Here is a 19,889-nt window from a genome sequence, read left to right on the forward strand (position 1 = left end):
GGTAAGCCTCCAGTATAGCTACCTATATTAACTAACTAACGTTAGCTACTGTATCAATGAGGACACTAGTTTGCAATCTAATTAATCTAACGTTAGACCAGCTATACAGTATGGTATCTCGTCGTCTTATATAATCGCAGGTCTAGTTTTTTTAGACGCTAAAAACTACTGTACTTAGCAAGCCATTTCCGAAACATACGAATATGTGTGCCTAGCTAGCTAGCTACTCACCAGCATATAAAACCACTGCTCCGCGCTTCATTGCCTCTTTCAGAGCTAACGGTAGCCTGCTAAGTTAGTCAGCTAACATTAGCTGTGGGGGCTGGTTTTTAAGTATTTTAAATTGTTGGTCAGCTAAATAATAACACAACAATTAAAATCACTTCACAAAATATCTCCTAAAAGTTACGTTTAGCCACCGCCTTTGTCTCCTTTTTTCTCGCATGCTTTCCCTCGGAGTTCCTCCCCCTGCGGCGCTGGGCGGAGTTTCATACCGAACCAGACGCTCCTTTTGTCGGATCCGTTTCGACCTTACTCCCCGGGGTTTATGGCTAAGAAAATAAGACAATAAAAAGCCCCACCACCATCACCACGACATTAATTCTGATCAATAACGTGGCTAGTTTGTTAGTAAAAGAAAGGTGAGTGATCCCTTTTTATAACGTTTTCTACGATTTTCTTAGTTTCTCCCCGAGTCTTTGTAACATTCATGGCGGTTCTGCAGTGTGGGATTTTGGGCGAAGGCAGCCAGACCAGTCCCGCTGTCGTCTCTGTTTATCTAAAACTACAAGGCAAACTACATAAAAATGTGTCACGCTTAAATAATTTATGTGCACCGCTTATTACATTTGTTGCACATTTCGATAAAGCAGATTAAAGGTAGACAGTGCATATAAATAGTTAGCTAGCTAGCTAACGTTAGCTTGCTACCTAACTAGCTAGCAGTATATTATAAGTCTGAAAGTTAGGAATGTCAGAGGTTACATTAACAAACCTTTATGCTGAGGCAAAACTTAAATATAAAAATAGTTATTCCCTCTGTACCACAGCTTCAATTCAAGCTGAAGCTGTGTGCTGACACTTGCCGGAATTAGTACGCCATTGGGGGCCGTAATCGGACAGAGGATCCGTTTCTCTAGCTACGCCGCCATAGAAATACGAAAAAGTATGCTAACATCAGATAGCTAGCTAACTAGCTCCCGTGGCATTTTCGACGAATATAGATTCTTCCTTCATCCAGGCTGTAACACCGATGAGTATCAGCTACGCTCTCAACATTGCATGAGGTTAGCAATCGAATTCTGGTGTCCCTGCGTTTGATTTTTCTTTTCCGAAAAAAAGTATTATTCTTTCGAAACAATGGCATCATTCATTAAGTCCCCGTTTGTTTATTTAAGGTGTTCTGCTGGTAGGAAAGGGGGAGGGGAGTTAAGCAACTGTTTTGCTCAAGTTGACCTTGCGAGCGTGCGGGCGTGACACTATAAACGGACGAGAGGCGCCCGCCAGTGTGCGCAGCTGCGCCGCCGCCTGGTTGGTAAACGGTGTCAAAACTGACTCGCAAGCATGAAGTCAAAATGCACTATTCCTGCTCTGTTTTCGTGTATGGGCCGAAAATTTCTGTGATCGATAGCACATTTTTTGAGGGGTTACCGACATTTATATGTGAACTGCCCACTCTGAATTCACTTAAAGGTGTGGCAATCGAAGTAGCTGCTCGAATGAATCTCTGAGTCCAATCCAACCACATTTGGACTGGTTAGGTTGTTGGAGAGAAAAGACACCGAGAGGTGAACAACATAATACTGTATCTATCTAACAGGAGTAATCTGTGATAGTTATAGCTGGTTATCATGTTAATACATGTTTAAATGTAGTAATAAACTGTGAATGTGTAATTATATGAAAATCAAGTAACTGAGACACAAAACGTTAGCCAAGCTTCCTGTAAAATGATCCATTTATGAAAGCATGAGGTTTTTTCCTCTGACGATCTTCCATTTGAGTATTTTCTTAGCCTCGTCCTTGGGACATGTTTACTTGATAAATGTATGATTAAACAATGCAAAAACAATAAATGACAAGAGTAATGGAAATAGAGTATCGATCTCACTGTCATTAACAAGGGGGTAATTGCTTGTTCATTACTTCAGTTTGTCCTTTATACTGATGAGATGACACTCGTAATAGTTATAATTATCCCACTGATTTCATGGTCAAGATGATGAACATATTTGAAAGCAGCAGGCAATTTGCTAGATAACCAAAATGGGTTGCAAAACATTTCACATTTATTAGTGTTTGATAGAATGATGTGCCAGTTTTTCTAAGCACACACTTCTAAGAATGTCTGTTTAAAACTTTTACTTGTATATTATCTTTTCTGATTAATATGTGTACAATGTTGCATATTCCCATGTGTTACTTTAATCGAACATCCATCCTCTCTAATGACTTATTTAATAACTTTTTTGGTGGTAGCATAAACTTTCATGGTTCATGAAGGCCTAAGACAAGAAAGCAACTTCTTAGGGTAGAGTGATTACTGAACTGTGGCTCTCTGATAGTGTATTAGTGTTCCTTGGATTTTGTTTTCCCCGTCCACTGAGTTACTTCTCATGACAATGAACAGATTAACTCTTGGTAACACGTCTTTGTGATTCTGTGTCATAACTGCTTACGGTATGAAACGGGGTTTTGCTCTAAGGTGGTCACTCGGAACAGAGGTCGTTCTTTTGGGTCACACGTCAGAGGCCCGGAGAGTCCAGGAGGAGTTACCTGCAGTGCCCCCACCATGAACGGCAACAGTAGCCAGGCCGCACGCGTTAAGAGAGAGCAAGGTACTGCGTGAGACTCTCACTGCTTCACTACGCTGCACTGCTTGTTTTTTTTGTCCAGTAAGACTCTGTGAATAGAATAGAATATAAAATACTCAATATTCATGTAGCTTTTTTACTGCAGTCTTCACCCACCTCAACTATCCATGCACACACACACTAGTATGAAAAGAGTATTATTTACTTGGATAGAATAAAAATGTTAACCAGGATGAATGGAAAAAGGCACTGCAGAACCTCTGGCATCGGGACTGAGTTCTGACATTAGTACTGTAGATTATACTGATAGTGTGATGCAACTACATTACATACAGTATTCATCTTTGGTCATTAATGGTAGAAGTGTCAGAAATATTAACCTGGAATCACTTTGAAACTGATGTTGGAGGATCATTGAAATTGAAAGTGCCAAGTGAAGAGCTTTGCCATTGCTCATATAATTGCTACAGGTTTGTATATACAATTGCTCTGACATGACGATCCTCTTCAAGATAGTAAGGATTGCGTCCAATGCGGAGCTTTATCTGTTGGAGGGCTTCCCCAGTGTAGTGGTTATCCATGTAGTGTGGGCACCGTGTGTTTAAGACTGTGTGTGTGTGTGTCAGATGGGGACGAATGGAGTAAGGAGGACTGTCTGACTTTGTTGGAGAGGATCCGCAGTCTGCTGCCCGATGGAGACGGCATGAAGTACAAGACGACCGAGTCGCACTTTGACTGGGAGAAGGTTGGCTTTGGCTCCTTCTCTGGGGATATGTGCAAGCAGAAGTGGCAGAAAGTCTCCAATGAGGTGAGATGAAAGTGAACAGTGATTGGCACTCAGAGCTGACCGTTGAAATGGACTCCCTCCCGAGCTTTATTTGTCCTAGCCCAAACGATCCCCTTGCTTAAAGTCATTCCAGGTGGCATCCAAATTCCTGTAGAAGCCAACCACAATTGGCTTCTTATATAAGTTAGAACTGAGGTTATTCATACATTAACCTCAATATGGCACAAATACTCTTATGTGAAACTTGGATATAATGTGATGGGGGGGGATTATGTTATTGTTGTCCAGGGTTCAGAATTTAAGAGGGTTAAATGTCTTTCACTGTCAACAATGTAAGTTAGTACATTTGAGTAGATTAGATTGAGTTGATTAGCACTGAAATGCTAAAGTAAGAGGTAAAGCCCCTTTTATTGATTTAAACATAACTGCAAGGGAAGAGGCAGAGTTTTATTTGTTCTTTTATTTGCAAAAATTAAATTCAGTACTCGTAGTATGAAATGGTGATATGTAAAATGGTCCCTGTCACTGACTCTGATCGGTGTCTGTCCTCAGGTCCGGAAGTACAGAACCATGACAGAGCTCATCATTGATGCCATTGAGTATGTGAAGAACCCTTATAAAGGCAAAAAGCTGAAGGTATGGAGGCAAACGGGGGACTATACGTTGATGAAGGAGAGAGCCAAAATGTCTGTTTGTACCTTCTGTGCACAAGGGATGCATTTTCTGTTCACACTCTTGGTAATTTGATCGTTTTGTTCTGGACAACTAACAACACATACCTGTATTTTTGAGTAACTGTTTTAGCTGACAACACATGCTTATAAGAGTGGTGGTGTTTTTTTCTTTCTCAGACGCATCCAGACTTCCCCAAAAAGCCTCTAACACCATATTTCCGCTTCTTCATGGAGAAGCGAGCCAAGTACGCCAAGATCCACCCAGAGATGAGCAATCTGGACCTCACTAAGATCCTTTCCAAGAAATACAAGGAGCTCACAGAAAAGAAGAAGGTGAGAGAGGCCTCCACCCAAACTCCAGCAGTCAGTCCTAGGCTGAGCCCTCATCTATTTCTTTCTTCCACTCTTTTGCTAAGTGTTCTAAAGGTTTTCCAACTGCTCAAGCCACTAAAATACTGTGAACACAAACTGAGTGTGTTTACTCTAAAGAAGGCCCACAACATGCCAAACCACTGCTTTGAGCAGCAAATCTAATGATTTCTACCCTTTTGCCCTAGTTTTTGGTAGTCTTTGCTAATAACACTCTGGAGTGGAAGAAATATGTAAATTCATTCAGAGAGGATGTTAAATTGCTAAGAATTAAACTAATTTGAGATCAACTTTAATTACATGTTTGTTAATTAACTTTTGGATTTGTCTGTCCTAACAGCTCAAGTACATCCAAGAGTTTCAGCGTGAGAAAGAGTCATTTGAGAAAAACATGGCACGCTTCAAGTAAGTAACATAATTGCACTATATAATGAATGAATAAATTCATGTATGTGGTTGAATTCAGGGTGAATGACAAAGTTAGAAATTTACTGTAGTTAAAATATTCTCCCCAAAACCAAGCTTAAAATGATCAAACACTTCCTCAGATTGAATATAGTCAATACTGAAATTTGAGTAAGTTAGAATACACACCTTCTAGCGGTGATATTCACATCCCTCTCAGTTACCTGGTTTGGATAACTGAATCCTGGGCCCTTGAACAACTTGCATGGTTTAACATATGTCCTTAAGCATATTGCTGTTATTCTTTCTTTTTGTCAAAACATACATGTTAGTGACTTATTTCCTCTTGCGTGATTACCCACTTTCCCACATGAACTTTTGTAAGTCAATTCCACATTTTCACTCCCACAACACAGACCACGTGGTTTCAGGTACAGTTAATTTTGTCTCAGGTTTAGAAGGTTTACTTTTTCAGTAATATTGCGGTATTCATTTTTTGAGTATCACATCACCTAATACAAATGGGCGAAGTGTTTCAAAGTGAACCATCAAGGGTCATTGTTCTCTGTTACCATGTCACAAAGGTTGTGATTGGGTCAATCATAGTGGAAGCATGCCCCACTTCCCCACGTGTTGCCCTTTCCCACCTTCCCCACCCCAGAGAGGAGCACCCGGAGCTGATCGAGGAAAGGAAGAAGTCTGACCTCCCGGAGAAACCCAAGACCCCCCAGCAGCTGTGGTACAACCATGAGAAGAAGGCATACATGAAGCTGCATCCAGATGTGAGTGCATAGAGGGGGAATGCAGGAGAAGGTGGGATGGGCGTGGCAGTAACACAGGAGTCAAGTGTTGTCACATACCTTTCCATGGCTATTGCCATACTTTTTTAAATATAATAGAAGAATATGTAATAGAAGAATACAATATAAAGAATGTTAGTCCCGTCCAAACACACACATTCAAGCACAGTAAAACACATTATCAATCAAAATCAATAATCACCTGTTACATATATGGAATCAATAAATAAGTGAGCAATTCAATTAGTTCTAATAATAAACATAAAACACATTGAAAATGGTATGGGGTTTTAAATGAAAATAAAAAATACTCATGAAATAATTAGTCAGATATTCTGTTTGCTGCAGGTCTCTTCACATTACCAGTCACCTGGAATATAGGTGGGATGATAGCTTATGCTGTAATGGCTTTTATCTTCTTAGTACATATGCCTCCAACATTGGCTGTGAAAAGGTAGTAAATGGTGATGAAACTGGATATGTGACGTGTCAAGTATGTGGCCATAATTCAGCGACCAAAGCATTTTTTCTGCCTGGGTCCCTTTAAGTACATATGTACTTTAATTACAAGTACAACCTAGTAGACATGAGTGAATTGAGCTCATTCTGATGTGCACTGAGAGCCTTGTCTGAAAAGCATGACAGTGTTGGCAGGTTCGATTAACTGCTGTAAATGTTCAGAGTAACTTTCTAGTATTAATGTCCTTGTTTCCCATTTCAAAAAACATTAAGAATATAGAGTTAAAAATATACCTAACAGTTTATAATGTTGTTTAAATAATGTATTGCCTGTTCACAAGATGATGTTAACAATGTTGTTGCATTTGATGTTTATGCTTATAATGCTTATAATGGAAACTTCAGGAAAGTGTCTAAATTTTTCTGGCTCTGCGGCTTCCCGTCACCAGGTGGGCCAAAAAGAGCTGAAAGAGGCCTTGCGCAGACAGTGGTCACAGCTCTCTGACAAGAAGCGCCTCAAGTGGATCAGCAAGGCCTTGGAGCTGCAGAAAGATTATGAGGTGAGAGGGAAAGGATTGCTGGGAGTCTTTCAGAATCAAAGGGGCAGTGAGGTCTGTATAGGGTGGTCAGAAAAATGTACAAATATGAGCCCATTTGCACTGCTGGACACCAGATCAACTTGACGTACTTTTGGACTTAATGTAATTCTGACCGTTCCTATCGCAGGACAGCATGAGAGCGTACAACGAAGCTCATCCAGACTCCATCACAGATGAGCACGTCAAGTCGGTCCTCACCAAGGCTGAGCGGCAGCTCAAGGACAAGTTCGACGGCCGGCCCACCAAGCCTCCTCCGTAAGTACCCACGTTGCAGTGCCTTGAGAGCCTTGCAGTGGCTGGCAGTTCGCAGAGATTTGTTAAAAAGCTCACGTTTGTTCCAAGAGGTGGACTGTGCAGCGGTGGGCTGTCAGGTTTTTGACGAATGCGGAGCAGAGTTTGCGTCCCTCCTTGCCACACGGGGTGACGGCACCTGCTGCTCTCCTCCTGTAGGAATGGCTACTCGCTGTACTGCGCGGAGCTGATGGTGAACATGAAGGACGTGCCCAGCACGGAGCGCATGGTGCTCTGCAGCAAGCAGTGGAAGATGATGACGCAGAAGGAGAAGGACATGTTCCAGAAGCGGTGTGAGCAGGTCAGCCTGAAACAGCCCGGAGTCATAGGAACTCTGCCCTTTGCTTTTGTGTCATAAAACAAAGAAGCATGTCACAAAGGTTGTGAAGAGGATGGGGAAAATTAAATGCTACATTTTCAGCTTTTAAAGGAATAGACTGTTTGACAAAACAGAGCTTGCTCATATCCGTGTTTAACTGTGTTTAATTGTATGAGTATTTAGGTTGTAGTGTCATTTGATCCACAATTTCATTTGACACAAAGTCTTTCACACTTCTGGGGCAAAGCAAGACAGTCAATGCTATTTTCTGGCACTATGGTAACTTTTTAAAATCTCCTTTAGAAAAAGAAGCAGTATGAGATGGACCTGCAGAGGTTTCTGGAGGTAAGTACACAAACTTGTTAGTGCCATATACCTTATGGAGTATGTTCCTGTGTGTAACGGTAACCGCAGGCTTGGTTGCAGAGCAGTAAGAGCTATGTGAGTGTGTGTGAGTATGTGTGTGAGTGTGTCTGTGTGTGTGTGTGAGTGCGAGCCCCGTCACTCACAGCTCCCTGTTTTTCAGAGTCTGCCAGAGGAGGAGCGGGACAGGGTGCTGACAGAGGAGAAGCTTGGGGGGACTCGGCTCACTGTTGGGACCGCAGCCAGCCCTCTCAGGGCAAAGTCCCCTTTGAGCAAGGTAGGACACAAGCAGCACTCGCACTCTGAGGCTTTAACTGGTAATTACTGGGAGAAAACACCCCAGCAACTTAATTTACATGTCTGAGCTTTATTTTTTACCAATCAATTCAGTACTGGGGACTCAGTACATTGTTTTTTACCAAAACAATGGAACGCTGACTCAGGTATTGTGGTGCACAATTCCTACAGGTTACAAGTTTAAGTAGAATTAGAATAGAATTTAGTAGAAATAGAATTTACACCTAGACTTTCTATCCAAAGAATGTCTTTACTTAAAAAAGAGATGGGAGGTTAAGTTGGGGGGGGCAGAGCTTACTGCTCTCCAGGACTATAGGTGTCCCCTGTCCAAACGTGAGTTATTTAAATGTGGAGAATAGTGAGAATAGCACAGGACCACACCTCTTTACACAGAATCATAACTAAGTCCATAAAAATGCTGTAGCTGAAATTGGTTTGAAAGAAGCTGTTTTAAAGTCTGTAAACCTAATAGATGATGGTGAAATAAGTAACTATAAGTAATAATTGGGAAGCAATCATCATTTATGTGAAGCATGTTTCCATGTTCCATTTTTCCTGTTAGTTGTGAGACATTTGGAGGGTGTCAAATGAACCGTGTGAATTGAGCGTGGTGCTCCTTTACACCCTGTTCCAGGACCGCTCTCGTGATCATGACCTCGAGCAGTGGGTGCATGGTGTAGCCAAAGAGAAGAGAGATGGGAGGAAGCGGACAAGGCTACCCGAAACGCCCAAAACAGCAGAGGAGATGTGGCAGCAGAGTGTCATCGGAGACTACCTCGCCAAGTACAGGGTGAGAGAGCCAAGCAAAGGGGGTCCTGCGAGGTCCCAGTAATTTGCATGGTGACCATTTATCTGCCTAAAATAATCTAGAAGGTGATGGTCTGTGTAAGATTACAGTAGCAGCAGTTAAAGTACCGACTGAGTTTGAGCAAAGCAGTCATTAGAGGCGAGTTATTTTAGGGGGTGCCATTCAGTAAGCTACACTTGAAGTTAAATGTGTTTCGGCATCTAATGATGGAGTGACTTTAAGGACCTAGTTAGGAACAGTGCAGTATTTTTGTCACAGATTCTGAGAAATGAAGAGGTTGCCATGAACTGCAAAGTATGTTTGCATAAACGTGCTGGAAAAATGAATAGAAGTTCATTTCTGATAATCTGTAAAAAGAATAGGCTTGCATGTGTTACTGAGAAGGATTTTGTTACATATGTGGTCTTGCACTTCACTGCTAACCCTATACCATTGCTTGTAATTGTTGGAGTCTACAGCAAGGAACGTGTGTTAAGTAACCATAGTAAATGCAATGTAGCCACAAAGTGGCCTAAAATGGCCTATTGAGCAAAGTTCTTAAGAGCTCAGAAAAAATATTTAATAAAAGCAATGAGTTCATGTTTTATACACCCTGTGATATCCTTAGTAAGTGAAAAGTTAGTTGCAACAAATATCTAGAAATTAATTTTCATAAAAGAGGTTGCCACTTGGCAAGCTTACAGCCAGTGACATATCCATTCAGTGATGCAACAGGCAACATGTTTGCTTCAGAAAAATAAACAAAAATGAACACCCTGAAACACTTTTTCTGCTAGGCTTTCTAAAGCCTGCATGGCATTTGATCCTAACCCAAATAAACATTTTTACCTTTCATCATTAAATGTGTTTGCTCATTAAATATATTTCTTGAAGAAAATCTGGTCTTATACACTCTAAGGTCTTACCTGGTTCCTGTGAAGGCAGGTTTTTTTCCCCAAAATGTAATGTCTTGATGATAGATGACAGATGTGCATTGCCAGAATGTTGGATTTAATCAGAACCACATCTACCATTTCAGTACAGAGGAAAGCTATACCTGTAAGTAAACACAGTTTCATACTATGAGTAATCACTGGATCACTGTTAAAAATGTGTGTAAGTATTCTAGGCAATTTCAAAACCCTTTTGTAAATGTCAGAAGAATTACATTAAGTGTACATTTTTCTGTCTTGTTGAATGCACACAATCGTTCCATGGCATTTCCTGAAGATTTTTGTTCTAAAATCACGGTCACAAGAAATTGATACAGTAAGCTCCAGTGACAGAGGTTTCTCTTTCCTCTTATCAAGACGCAAACTAACTGGCTGCCGTGGGATTGCTGCTGACTCTGTTCCTTCCCTTCATAGAACGATCGCAAAAAAGCACAGAGCGCCATGGAGTCGGCGTGGAGGTCAATGGAGAAGAAGGAGAAGATCCCTTGGATTAAGAAAGCGGCGGAGGACCAGAAGCGATACGAGGTTCAGTACAGCACAGTGGTCAGTGGCCAGATGCGTTGACCCCTGTCCTCTCTAGTGCACCGAAGGAATGTTGGTCTGGAGTGTGGAACTGTTGGCCTCTGTGGTCCTATGTGAGCCACTCTGTCCCCAGCATACAGTCCTGTTTTACCTGTTCTGATATGAAGTTCCGTCTGTGCACGTAGCATACCAGAACCGGAAGTGTGCTATTTCCGGTAGTTTCTCTTCAACATTTCTTAAACATATTAGAATTTTATTGTTGTGTTACTCTTTTAATCAAGTATATTCAACCCGTATATACTATTCATTTATACTATCCATATTGAAGACTGTATTCATCCTAGGTAGATCCTCTTCTGTTAGACTATATTCATATATAGTACACCTGTAGTAAAATTATATAGTTGTATAGTATTCATCTTTGAATTAAGTGTGCGACTTGTAATGCAGTCATTATTTAGACTATATTCAAACTTTATTGTCTGTATCTATATCAATATAGACCATCTTGATTTGGACTATTCATACTATGTAGACTTTTCATTTAAATAGTATTCCTATTGTGTTATTGCAGTTTATCAGGCCCTTTCATGCCTAATCAGGAAATGGTGTGACTGTGTTTACTATTTGTGGCCATTTTGAATTTAGGATATAAACACCTCTAGACTGGTCTAGCGCTGAAGCTAGTATCTGAGTATCACAGCTCAGGACAAAACCCAGGAAGAAGCAATTTGCCAAGTAACTAAATATAACTTAATACTAGAGCCTGACCGATATAGGATTTTTAAGACCGACACCAATTTCGATAATGATATATTGGCTGATATTCTTTTGTTTCCAGAAGCACATAACAAAGATTTTCCAAGCATTTGTTATGTGTAGTTATTTAAGAGTCCTCACCAAGATAACATGACATAATGCGGTTTAAAAATAAACTTGTTTTATTGTCATAAATAGTTATTTGAATAAAAGTACAACAAAGTATATTAAAGTTTTGATAAATAATAGTCAAATGTATAAAAATACAAAAAAAGTTAAAAAAAAAAAATATATCATGCCATCTTAAACTATGCAGTAAGATACAGTGACCTAGAGTAAACGCTGCTGTTGAATGCATCTAATATTACATGACTGTCCGCAACGAGGGCTTGCGACTTTGGCAGAATAAGTTAAACACTATAGTTTAACCGCTCATTAATGTTAGTGGTCTTCCACTGATAAACATGGCATTAGCTAGATTTGTGGGTAACCTAATTTGACAATGGACAGTGTTACAAGCTGCTGTAAGCGATGTTGCCAGAGAATAAAAAAAAAATTAAATAAAAAAAAAGAAAATAAAAAGACATTTAAAAATCCCTTAAAAATTACATTTTTTACTATTTTAAATTACATTAAAAAAAATGTTTGTCATGGCTGTTATAAATGCTGATACCAATTTATCTGCAATTAGCTCGTATCGGCCGATAATATCAGCACGCCGATTTATCGGTCGGGCTCTACTAAATACAGAGGATTAACCAGTCTAATCTTAATGACTGAAAATTATTTTGGGGTTTTTTTGTAAAAAAAAAAAAAAGTCAATGTAAAGTCTTTCCTATTGGAATTTGTTCTGATTGTGTGCATGTATAATAGGTTTGCTGTGGTCTGTTTTGTATATCTCTGTCTTTTCATTGTTCCTAATCTTTGCAGGGTGATTTGTACTAATTGAAGCATTTTTAGCTATTCTTAGGTCAAACACATCAGTGATTGACATAACATGGCTGTATGTCTAATACTGCATGTCTGTGTACTGGAGTCGTCTTTTGTAAATGTATTTGCTGAGCATTGTGTCATTGCCCTGCAGAGGGAGCTACTGGAGACCAGGACACCCCAAACAGGCCAGGGCAAGGGAAAAACCCGATTTGATGGGGAACCGAAGAAACCCCCTGTGTGAGTGAACACAGCATGACTGCACAGTCTCCACTTAAACTGTACCTCCAGTTCTGTTGGAGCAGAGGTTACCTGCATTACACTACATTACATCATTTAGCAGACTCTCTTACCCAGAGCGCCTTCCAAATAAGTGCATCACTATGCTAAGTGTAGCTGTAGTTGTAGTTGTAGCTACCTGACACCCCCCCTCTCTCTCTCTCTCAGGAGTGGGTACCAGATGTTTTCTCAGGAGCTGCTGACAAACGGCGAGCTGAACCACTTCAGCCTGAAGGAGCGCATGGTGGAGATTGGCAAACGATGGCACAAGCTGAGTCAGAGCCAAAAGGACAAGTACAAGAAGATTGTGGAGGAGCAGCAGATTGAATACAAAGCAGAGCTAGAGGCCTGGGTGAAGGTAGGAGGCCAGGAGGGACCAGAGTGGCTAAAGGGAGTCCAGTCACCGCATATGCCAGCTTAATATGTGTATTTGTGTTGTCAAATATGGCCTCACGATCACTTTGTCTTAACCATGTGGTCTGATGGAACTGTCTTAATCTTTGAAGCTTTGCTCTTTGACTTTGTCTCCCTCTTTCTCTCTTGCACAGTCCCTCTCTCCTCAGGAACGTGCTGCTTACAAAGAGGTCTCCAGCACGGTGAGTACAGGCCCTGCTTTTTCTTTGTGGCTGCCCCCCCACCCCCCCCCCCCCCCCCCCCTTCGCTCGTACATGGCATGACTGGAAATAAGAAAGCACCAGACGGGATTAAAGGGGGAAGCAGGGGCGCCGTCATGCTGAAAGACCTCTTCGTGTGTACGATGCCTGTTGGTGCTTGAACAGTTTTTATCCGTGGCTCTCCTCCCCATTCCTGTCCCCCTCTCTCCCCCCCTCCCCTTAGAAACGGCGCAACACTGCCAAGGCACGAGGCCCCAGGGCGAAGGTGCGAATGACGAAGGGGAAGGCGGTAGGTGCCACAGCCGGAGGACTGGGGGCCGGGGGGGGCAGGCGAGCGATGGCGTACCGAGCCAAGGTAACGTCCACATCACCCCAAACATACTTCACACAGTTGGGCGAAAGGAGAGGAGTATGCATGGAGTGGAGTTTTGAGCGAGGAGCTTATCAGGGGTGGGTGTCAATGGGGAGTGGGTTGCAGGAAATGATGCAGAATGGGATCTGTGACCAGCAGGCCACCAGGTTAAATGCCAGCAGGATGCGTCTCTGTCTGGCGCTGGGTGTAAGAGAAGCTCTGCGTGCAGGGGTGTGTGTATATGCCGCATGCTTTATGTGTTTGTGCGCACGTGCGTGTGAGAGTGGGGGGAGGACTGACTCCGTCATCTCCAGCAGGACACGTCAGATTCAGATGACGATGAGGAGAAGACCGACTCCTCTGACTCTGAAGAGGAGGAGGAGGAGGAGGAGGAGGAGTCATCCGGCAGCTCCGACAGTGATGATGATGACGATGACGAGGTGAGCGAGTTGACAGCGACAGTCACCTTGGACAAGCAATCGCACAATAGACGGACATGTATAAGTATAAGAAGTATAAGTATAAGAAATTTAATTTTTGCAGCAATACCTACATTATTCCTGAAGCTAAATATTAAGAGCAGCATGTATAAAAATGTTCCTCCGAAGGTGATGAATAAAACTAAAAATAAAGAAAAATTGGAAAAGCAGAAGTTTGGGTGGTCTCCTGACTGATGCTGTCTTTCCTGTTTCTAGAATGACGACGATGATGATGACGATGACGACGATGATGACCAGTCAGACGCCACTAGCAGCTCAACAGATGACAGCAGTGAAACTGACTCGGACTAGCCCCATCCATCTATGGAGAAGGGGCTGTGCAGGACACACCCCCCGACTCCGAAAAATGCACCCCTCCACGATGATAGGGTGGGGCCTTCTGGGATACGCCCTCAAATAACCAGTCTGGTGGCTCTCTCCCTGTCGTGGAAAGGCCAGACCGAAGACTGGGGTCAACAGACTTTTGGCATCACGACTTTTGCTCAACTGGACAACTTCATTTTTTAACAGAGTTATGTTATGTGTGTGTGTGTGTGTTCTCATTTTTATTGCCTTTCTATAGATGTTATTAAACTGTGTTGACCATTCTGTTATCTTTTCAACATGAATCAGATGAAGCTTTGGAGTTCCTTTTTTTGGCACGCGTTTTAGTTTGTGCCAAGGTGTCAGCAGAGATGGGGCAGGCTCAGTAAATCCTAAGTTCGTGTGTCTGTCTGAAGCAGTCACATGTAGGAAGAAAAGACTTTCCTTACTGTGCCCTTTCCTGGACACCTGGACACATTTCAGGTTCAGTTCCAAATAAATGCACTGTTTTTTCTCTTGTATTCGGTACACTGTCATTTCAGTTATTCTTACTAAGAAAATTGAACACATCACACAAGAACATAGTGTCTTTGCTCTAGATTGAAACAGAATTTAAGAAAATTAACAAGGGAAATAAATTACTTCATCAGAATGTGTTTTAATTGCTTAATTAAGCAATTAAGACAATGGAGTCTTGAATGCAGTCCAGTAAATTGCCAAGGCTCTAAAGTGTACAATTATTCACCAGAGGACCCTTGGGCTAAACAATATAGCCCAACATAGCCTTATGTTTTTTGGGAAGGGAGAGCGTATGTCAATGTGCTGCATCTAAAGTCTTAGTGAGAGTAACTCTTCAAAGTGGGCATTTTGGTGACTACAGAACAGCTCCCAGCTCTGCCCCAGTGCATTTTATTTCTCCTCTCATTCTCTTCACAATTCAGGCAACAGCTAATGAACTCAATGGCACAAGGCAAGTGAAAAACACAACTATGAACTTGATGATGCTTGATGTGCAGAGGCAGCTCCTGCTTTACAGAAGTCAGTGTTTACCACATCTATAAGGATGCCACCATTAATTGTTTTACCACACAAAACCCAGATTTATGACATCTTTTAATGGACCAATCTGCATTCTAGTTAGTCGGAAAGTTATCTTAGCTAATTCTGGAGCGTTTTGTAAAAAAACACAAAACCAGAAAAAAGACTAAGTCAGTGGGTGATGATGCAAAATGCCTTTATTTTGAAGTGAAACACGAAATAATTGCAAATGCCGCTCATTGCTGTGATGACAGTTTTAAAAGGTATGAGTTCAGAGTTATAGTCTAGAAATATTTTTATTGGATCTACATTTAGACTCAATGTAGTGACATATTTCAGCCGCTGGGGGGGGGGGCATTGGCCCTCCCTGCAAACTCCCCGTATGGTATTTATATCTCGGTGTAGATGGAGATGGTTTAAGACCAATAAATTATCTTTAAAATTGGTTATTAATTGAAAGACTGGACAAATTACAACCCTAGGGCTTTTTAAAAAGTTCATGTGTGCGCTATGCGACAAAATGCAATAGAATGTAATGTAATGTAACGGTTGCATCGGATTTATGGATGATGTTACACGAAGCCACTTAGACACAAGCACAGTACTATAGTTGCATGCAGCATCACAACAGGCAATTTACAGGAAGCAATTCACAGGCATTTAAAACGAGATTCAAATTTCAGTCAATGTCAACTATCTAACTCTTGTACATAATTCCATTCAATATTGATAAAATTTTGATTTCGATATTGATATCGAAAAAACCACACCCACCATAACATGCACATTTTAAGGCTATTTTAGCATTTCATTGGGAATGATATGATTTCATTATGACCGAGGGAGCTCAGGTTTGCTTAGGGAAGACAAGCAATTGCCAAAAATACATGCACGTCCCTGATGTCTAGCCATGAAGGGAATGTGCTTTTGGCCACGCTTGTTGTATTTGCACGCAAAGAAGTTTAGCCCTTCCTCCTGGTTGCCGCCCTCTGTCTATAAAATGGGTGTCTATCTATAAAACGGGTTATTTCTATTGCTATAGCATCTCACTCGGATCTGCAGCTTCACCTGCTTGACCAACTGCACCGTTTCCAGCCTATGAGTATCTTACCAGCTGCTGCTTATCTCTTCAGCCCGGACTCTTTCTGTGTTAATTTTGCACTGTTTTCTGTTCATCCAAAATGTCTGAGATGCTGATTACTCAGAATTGTTCAGATTTATCAGAACTATTACACAAAACATTGAGCTCTTAAAATAAAAGACCTAAAGATATGCAATGATAACCTGCACCAGCTGTACATCAGCCCATGAAAGCCAATTATTACACATTGTCAAAGTTAGGATCAATCCACATACTAGCGTTCTGTGTCAGCACAGAACCAGTTTACAAATATTACTTTCTATGCAAATCACAGGAGAGCATTTTGAGGTTAGATATAATTCTCTTGTCTTTGTTCTTTTTTTTCAAAAACTATCATATATGCCAACATCTTAAAGCGGTCAGAAAACAGAAAAAGGTCCCACGAGCCTGTCTTTGCAGAACCATGAGCAGGAACTACCTGTCCAAGAACAATGGGTTTTGTAAGAGAGACTACTTTTTCTCCAATAATCGAGAATTTAAAGGTGTGTTCCAGGTAGGTCACTTCTGGACCTGGTAGAAGGGGGAAAAGATAGGGATACTCTAATGGAAAACAACCCCTTGTGGGGTGCAATAACCTGGTAAAATGATGGCAGCCCTGGACACCCTTTTCATTCATTTCAGCCAACAGCTGGTTAAGACCTGCCAGAAAAAAGTGATCCATGCCTTTCATTCTACCAATGACTTCAAAGTAAAGGACTAAAAACTGAATCTGAGTTTTCTACTACTCGTGATTGTTCTTAATGTATCTATGTCTATGTATATATATATATATATACATCTATACCAGGTATTCTTAACTATGACACTGAGAATCCAATAATAATTAAATATGTTTAATTAAATAGTGATCTAATTGTCATACTTCTGCACTGTCTCTAAGCCATGTGTACAATAAAGCCATTGTTGACAGTATACTTTGGTATTTAAGAATAAAGATATTTTGTTGCATGTATTTTGGTTTACTTGTACATATCCTGCCTATCCATTTATGTGCCTTATTTGGCTCCCCCTAGTGGCGGTATTTCCATAACAGGAAGTACTATAGCTATGACCCCTTGAGCTACTTAAGGAAGTAAGTTCAGTATTGACCACAGTTCTCCTCTGGCAGACCTGTTCTTCTTTGATCTGCTGCCATACTTTGTTTTGTGCATGTGAAAGCATTGCAAACTTTGTAAAGAGCTTTAATGTTTGGGAATGTTGTAACTATTAGCATGTTAGCCGGTTTGCTAATTGTCCTATTCCTTTGCTACTGTATGTAGCAGCTAGCTAGTGCCATTTGTATGCTTGTAATAGAGAAAGCGCTCGACAGCCCTAGTTTTCACTCTTTATCTTTGTAGCCATGGATTTCAATCTACCACATGGAAGCAGCATAGTGCAGTTGCTGTGATATCAGCATTGAATAGATACAAGTGGCATTTTTTCCCCCGGATGCATTTCACATGGCTTCAGAAAACTGGAGGTGTGTTCCCGCATCAGGTGTGACTAATGGGAAAAAATACGGGAAAAAAACCTCATAGCCACATACCAATGATCACTGTTATTGCGCTAAAAATAGGTATTCGATATATCGTGATGGCTATATCACCCAGACCTACCATGGACAAAGAGTTATACAGGTGGCCAAGGCCTCGACTCCTCAATAACAGGGAGCAAGCATTTACTTGCCTCTCCTTTCTTCAACGCACTTTGCTGAAGAAACCAAAAATGAAACAGCAGTTCATTGATTTCATTCAGAAAATATTCAACAATGATCACGCTAAGGTTGCCCCTTCTCTATGCAACAGCCAGGAATGCTGGTATTTGCCATCCTTTGGAGTCTATCACCCAAAAAAGCCTGACCAAATTAAAGTAGTCTTCAACTCCAGGGCCCAATACCAGGGTCTCTCTCTGAATAATGTCCTCTTAACTGGACCTGATTTAAACAACAGCCTGCTAGGTGTGTTGTTTTAGAAAGGAGCCTGTGGCTGTAACTGCTGATATACAGCAAATGCTCCACTGTTTCAAAGTAAGAGAGGACCACAGGGACTATTTAAGGTTCTTGTGGTTCCGTGACAACAATCTTGACAAGGATATCATCGAATACCGGATGAAGGTCCAACGTTTTTGGAAATAGCCCTTCACCAGCAGTCGCCATCTCTGGACTCCGGTGAGCCATGAGGAAAGGTGAGCCTGAATGTGGAACTGACACTTACCACTTTGTGGAGCAAGACTTTTATGTAGATGATGGCCTTAGATCATTCCCTACTGCTTCGGAGTCCGTTGATCTACTTTGAAGAACACAGGCGTCACTGGCAGAATCAAACCTAAGGATCCACAAAATCACATCCAACAGCCCTTCAGTGTTTGCAGCATGTCCACCAGATGATTGCGCCAAAGGTGTGAAAGATCTCGATCTGGGGGTTGAAGCCATGCTCATTCAGCGCAATCTCGGCCTGAGTTGGGAAATAGCCACAGACACATTTACCTTTCAAGTATCAAACAGCAGCAAACCATTCACTCAGCAAGGCATCCTCTCAACGGTGAACAGTTTGTATGATCCCCTTGGCCTTGTCGGTCCCATCACTATCCAAGGGAGGATCCTGCTCAGAGAGCTCTCCAAGGAAGTTGATAACTGGGAGAAAAGTGCAGGGAGTGGGAAATGTGGAGAGACTCACTGCAGGAGCTACAAAAGCTTCACATTCGCAGAACATACAGCTCAAACTCACTTTTGAAAGCAAAACACACTGAACTGTGTGTTTTCTCAGATGCCTCTACCAAGGCTATTGGAGTGGTAGCTTACCTCAGGGCGATCTATGAAGATGAACAATGTGATGTTGGCTTTGTTCTGGGGAAAGCAAAGCTGGCTCCTCCAGACAAACCCACTATACCAAGACCTGAACTTTGTGCAGTTGTGTTAGCTGTAGAGATGTCAGACCTCATCTTGGACGAAATTGATATAAAGCCAGATGTTGTCAAGTTCTATCACGATAGTAAAGTTGTATTAGGCTACAATATACAATGAAAGCAAACGCTTTTATGTGTATTTTCACAATCGAGTCCAAAGAATCAGGCAGTCTACCAGGCCTGAACAGTGGCATTATGTATCAATGGAACATAACCCTGCGGACCACGCTTCAAGGTCTGTTCTCGCCTCTCTTCTTCCAAACACCACGTGGTTGACAGGACCAGACTTCCTCTACAAACCTCCCAAAAGTCATCCTGCAACACAAGCCACCTTTGAATTGATATGTCCAGAGTCAGACATGGACATTCGTCCTCAACCCCAAGTGAGTTCTGCCACCACAAGCGTAATTGGGAAACCACTTACCCCAGAACGCTTTGAGCGTTTTTCCTCATGGGACTCTCTGCTAAAGGCAGTGACTTGCCTTGTCCATGTGGCCAGTTCATTCCAGTCTACCTCTGGCATACAGACAAGCAAATGTGTTGGCTGGCACAAATGTCAATTACCCCACCACCCGGATGAATTGTCCCAAGCTAAAAGAGTCATCATCCTTTTAGTCCAGAAGTCAGCAAAGGTCTGATGAGACGCTCGAGG

The 19,889-nt window shown here is 41.7% G+C and overlaps 1 protein-coding gene across 4 annotated transcripts; it reads left to right on the forward strand.

Moving 5' to 3' along the window:
• Window positions 1-105: 105 nt before the first annotated feature.
• On the forward strand, window positions 106-14,674 carry LOC118772915 (nucleolar transcription factor 1-A-like). 4 transcript variants are annotated; one of them, XM_036521579.1, is made up of 20 exons: window positions 106-641; window positions 2,705-2,837; window positions 3,440-3,621; window positions 4,153-4,236; window positions 4,452-4,607; window positions 4,984-5,048; window positions 5,710-5,830; window positions 6,757-6,867; window positions 7,034-7,161; window positions 7,357-7,498; window positions 7,820-7,861; window positions 8,043-8,156; window positions 8,811-8,966; window positions 10,331-10,459; window positions 12,282-12,367; window positions 12,575-12,764; window positions 12,955-13,002; window positions 13,244-13,375; window positions 13,687-13,812; window positions 14,068-14,674. In XM_036521579.1, exons 2-20 carry the CDS (start codon window positions 2,792-2,794, stop codon window positions 14,161-14,163), a joined length of 2,154 nt encoding a protein of 717 aa, XP_036377472.1. In that variant the 5' UTR covers window positions 106-641; window positions 2,705-2,791; the 3' UTR covers window positions 14,164-14,674. The 4 variants fall into 4 exon arrangements, with proteins under 4 accessions (XP_036377472.1, XP_036377473.1, XP_036377474.1 ...); XM_036521580.1 differs by having other exon boundaries at window positions 13,690-13,812; XM_036521581.1 differs by having other exon boundaries at window positions 13,244-13,309.
• The last annotated feature ends 5,215 nt before the right edge of the window (window positions 14,675-19,889 follow it).

Source organism: Megalops cyprinoides, chromosome 2 (genome assembly GCF_013368585.1).
Source record: "Megalops cyprinoides isolate fMegCyp1 chromosome 2, fMegCyp1.pri, whole genome shotgun sequence".
Taxonomy (NCBI): Eukaryota; Metazoa; Chordata; class Actinopteri; order Elopiformes; family Megalopidae; genus Megalops; species Megalops cyprinoides.

Excerpts from the sequence above, each read along its gene's own strand:
- LOC118772915 (XM_036521579.1), top strand. The coding sequence starts at position 2,792 with ATGAACGGCAACAGTAGCCAGGCCGCACGCGTTAAGAGAGAGCAAG. Across the intron at positions 7,162-7,356 it reads CGGCCCACCAAGCCTCCTCC|GAATGGCTACTCGCTGTACT; the intron begins GTAAGTACCCAC and ends CTCCTCCTGTAG. Across the intron at positions 7,499-7,819 it reads TCCAGAAGCGGTGTGAGCAG|AAAAAGAAGCAGTATGAGAT; the intron begins GTCAGCCTGAAA and ends AATCTCCTTTAG.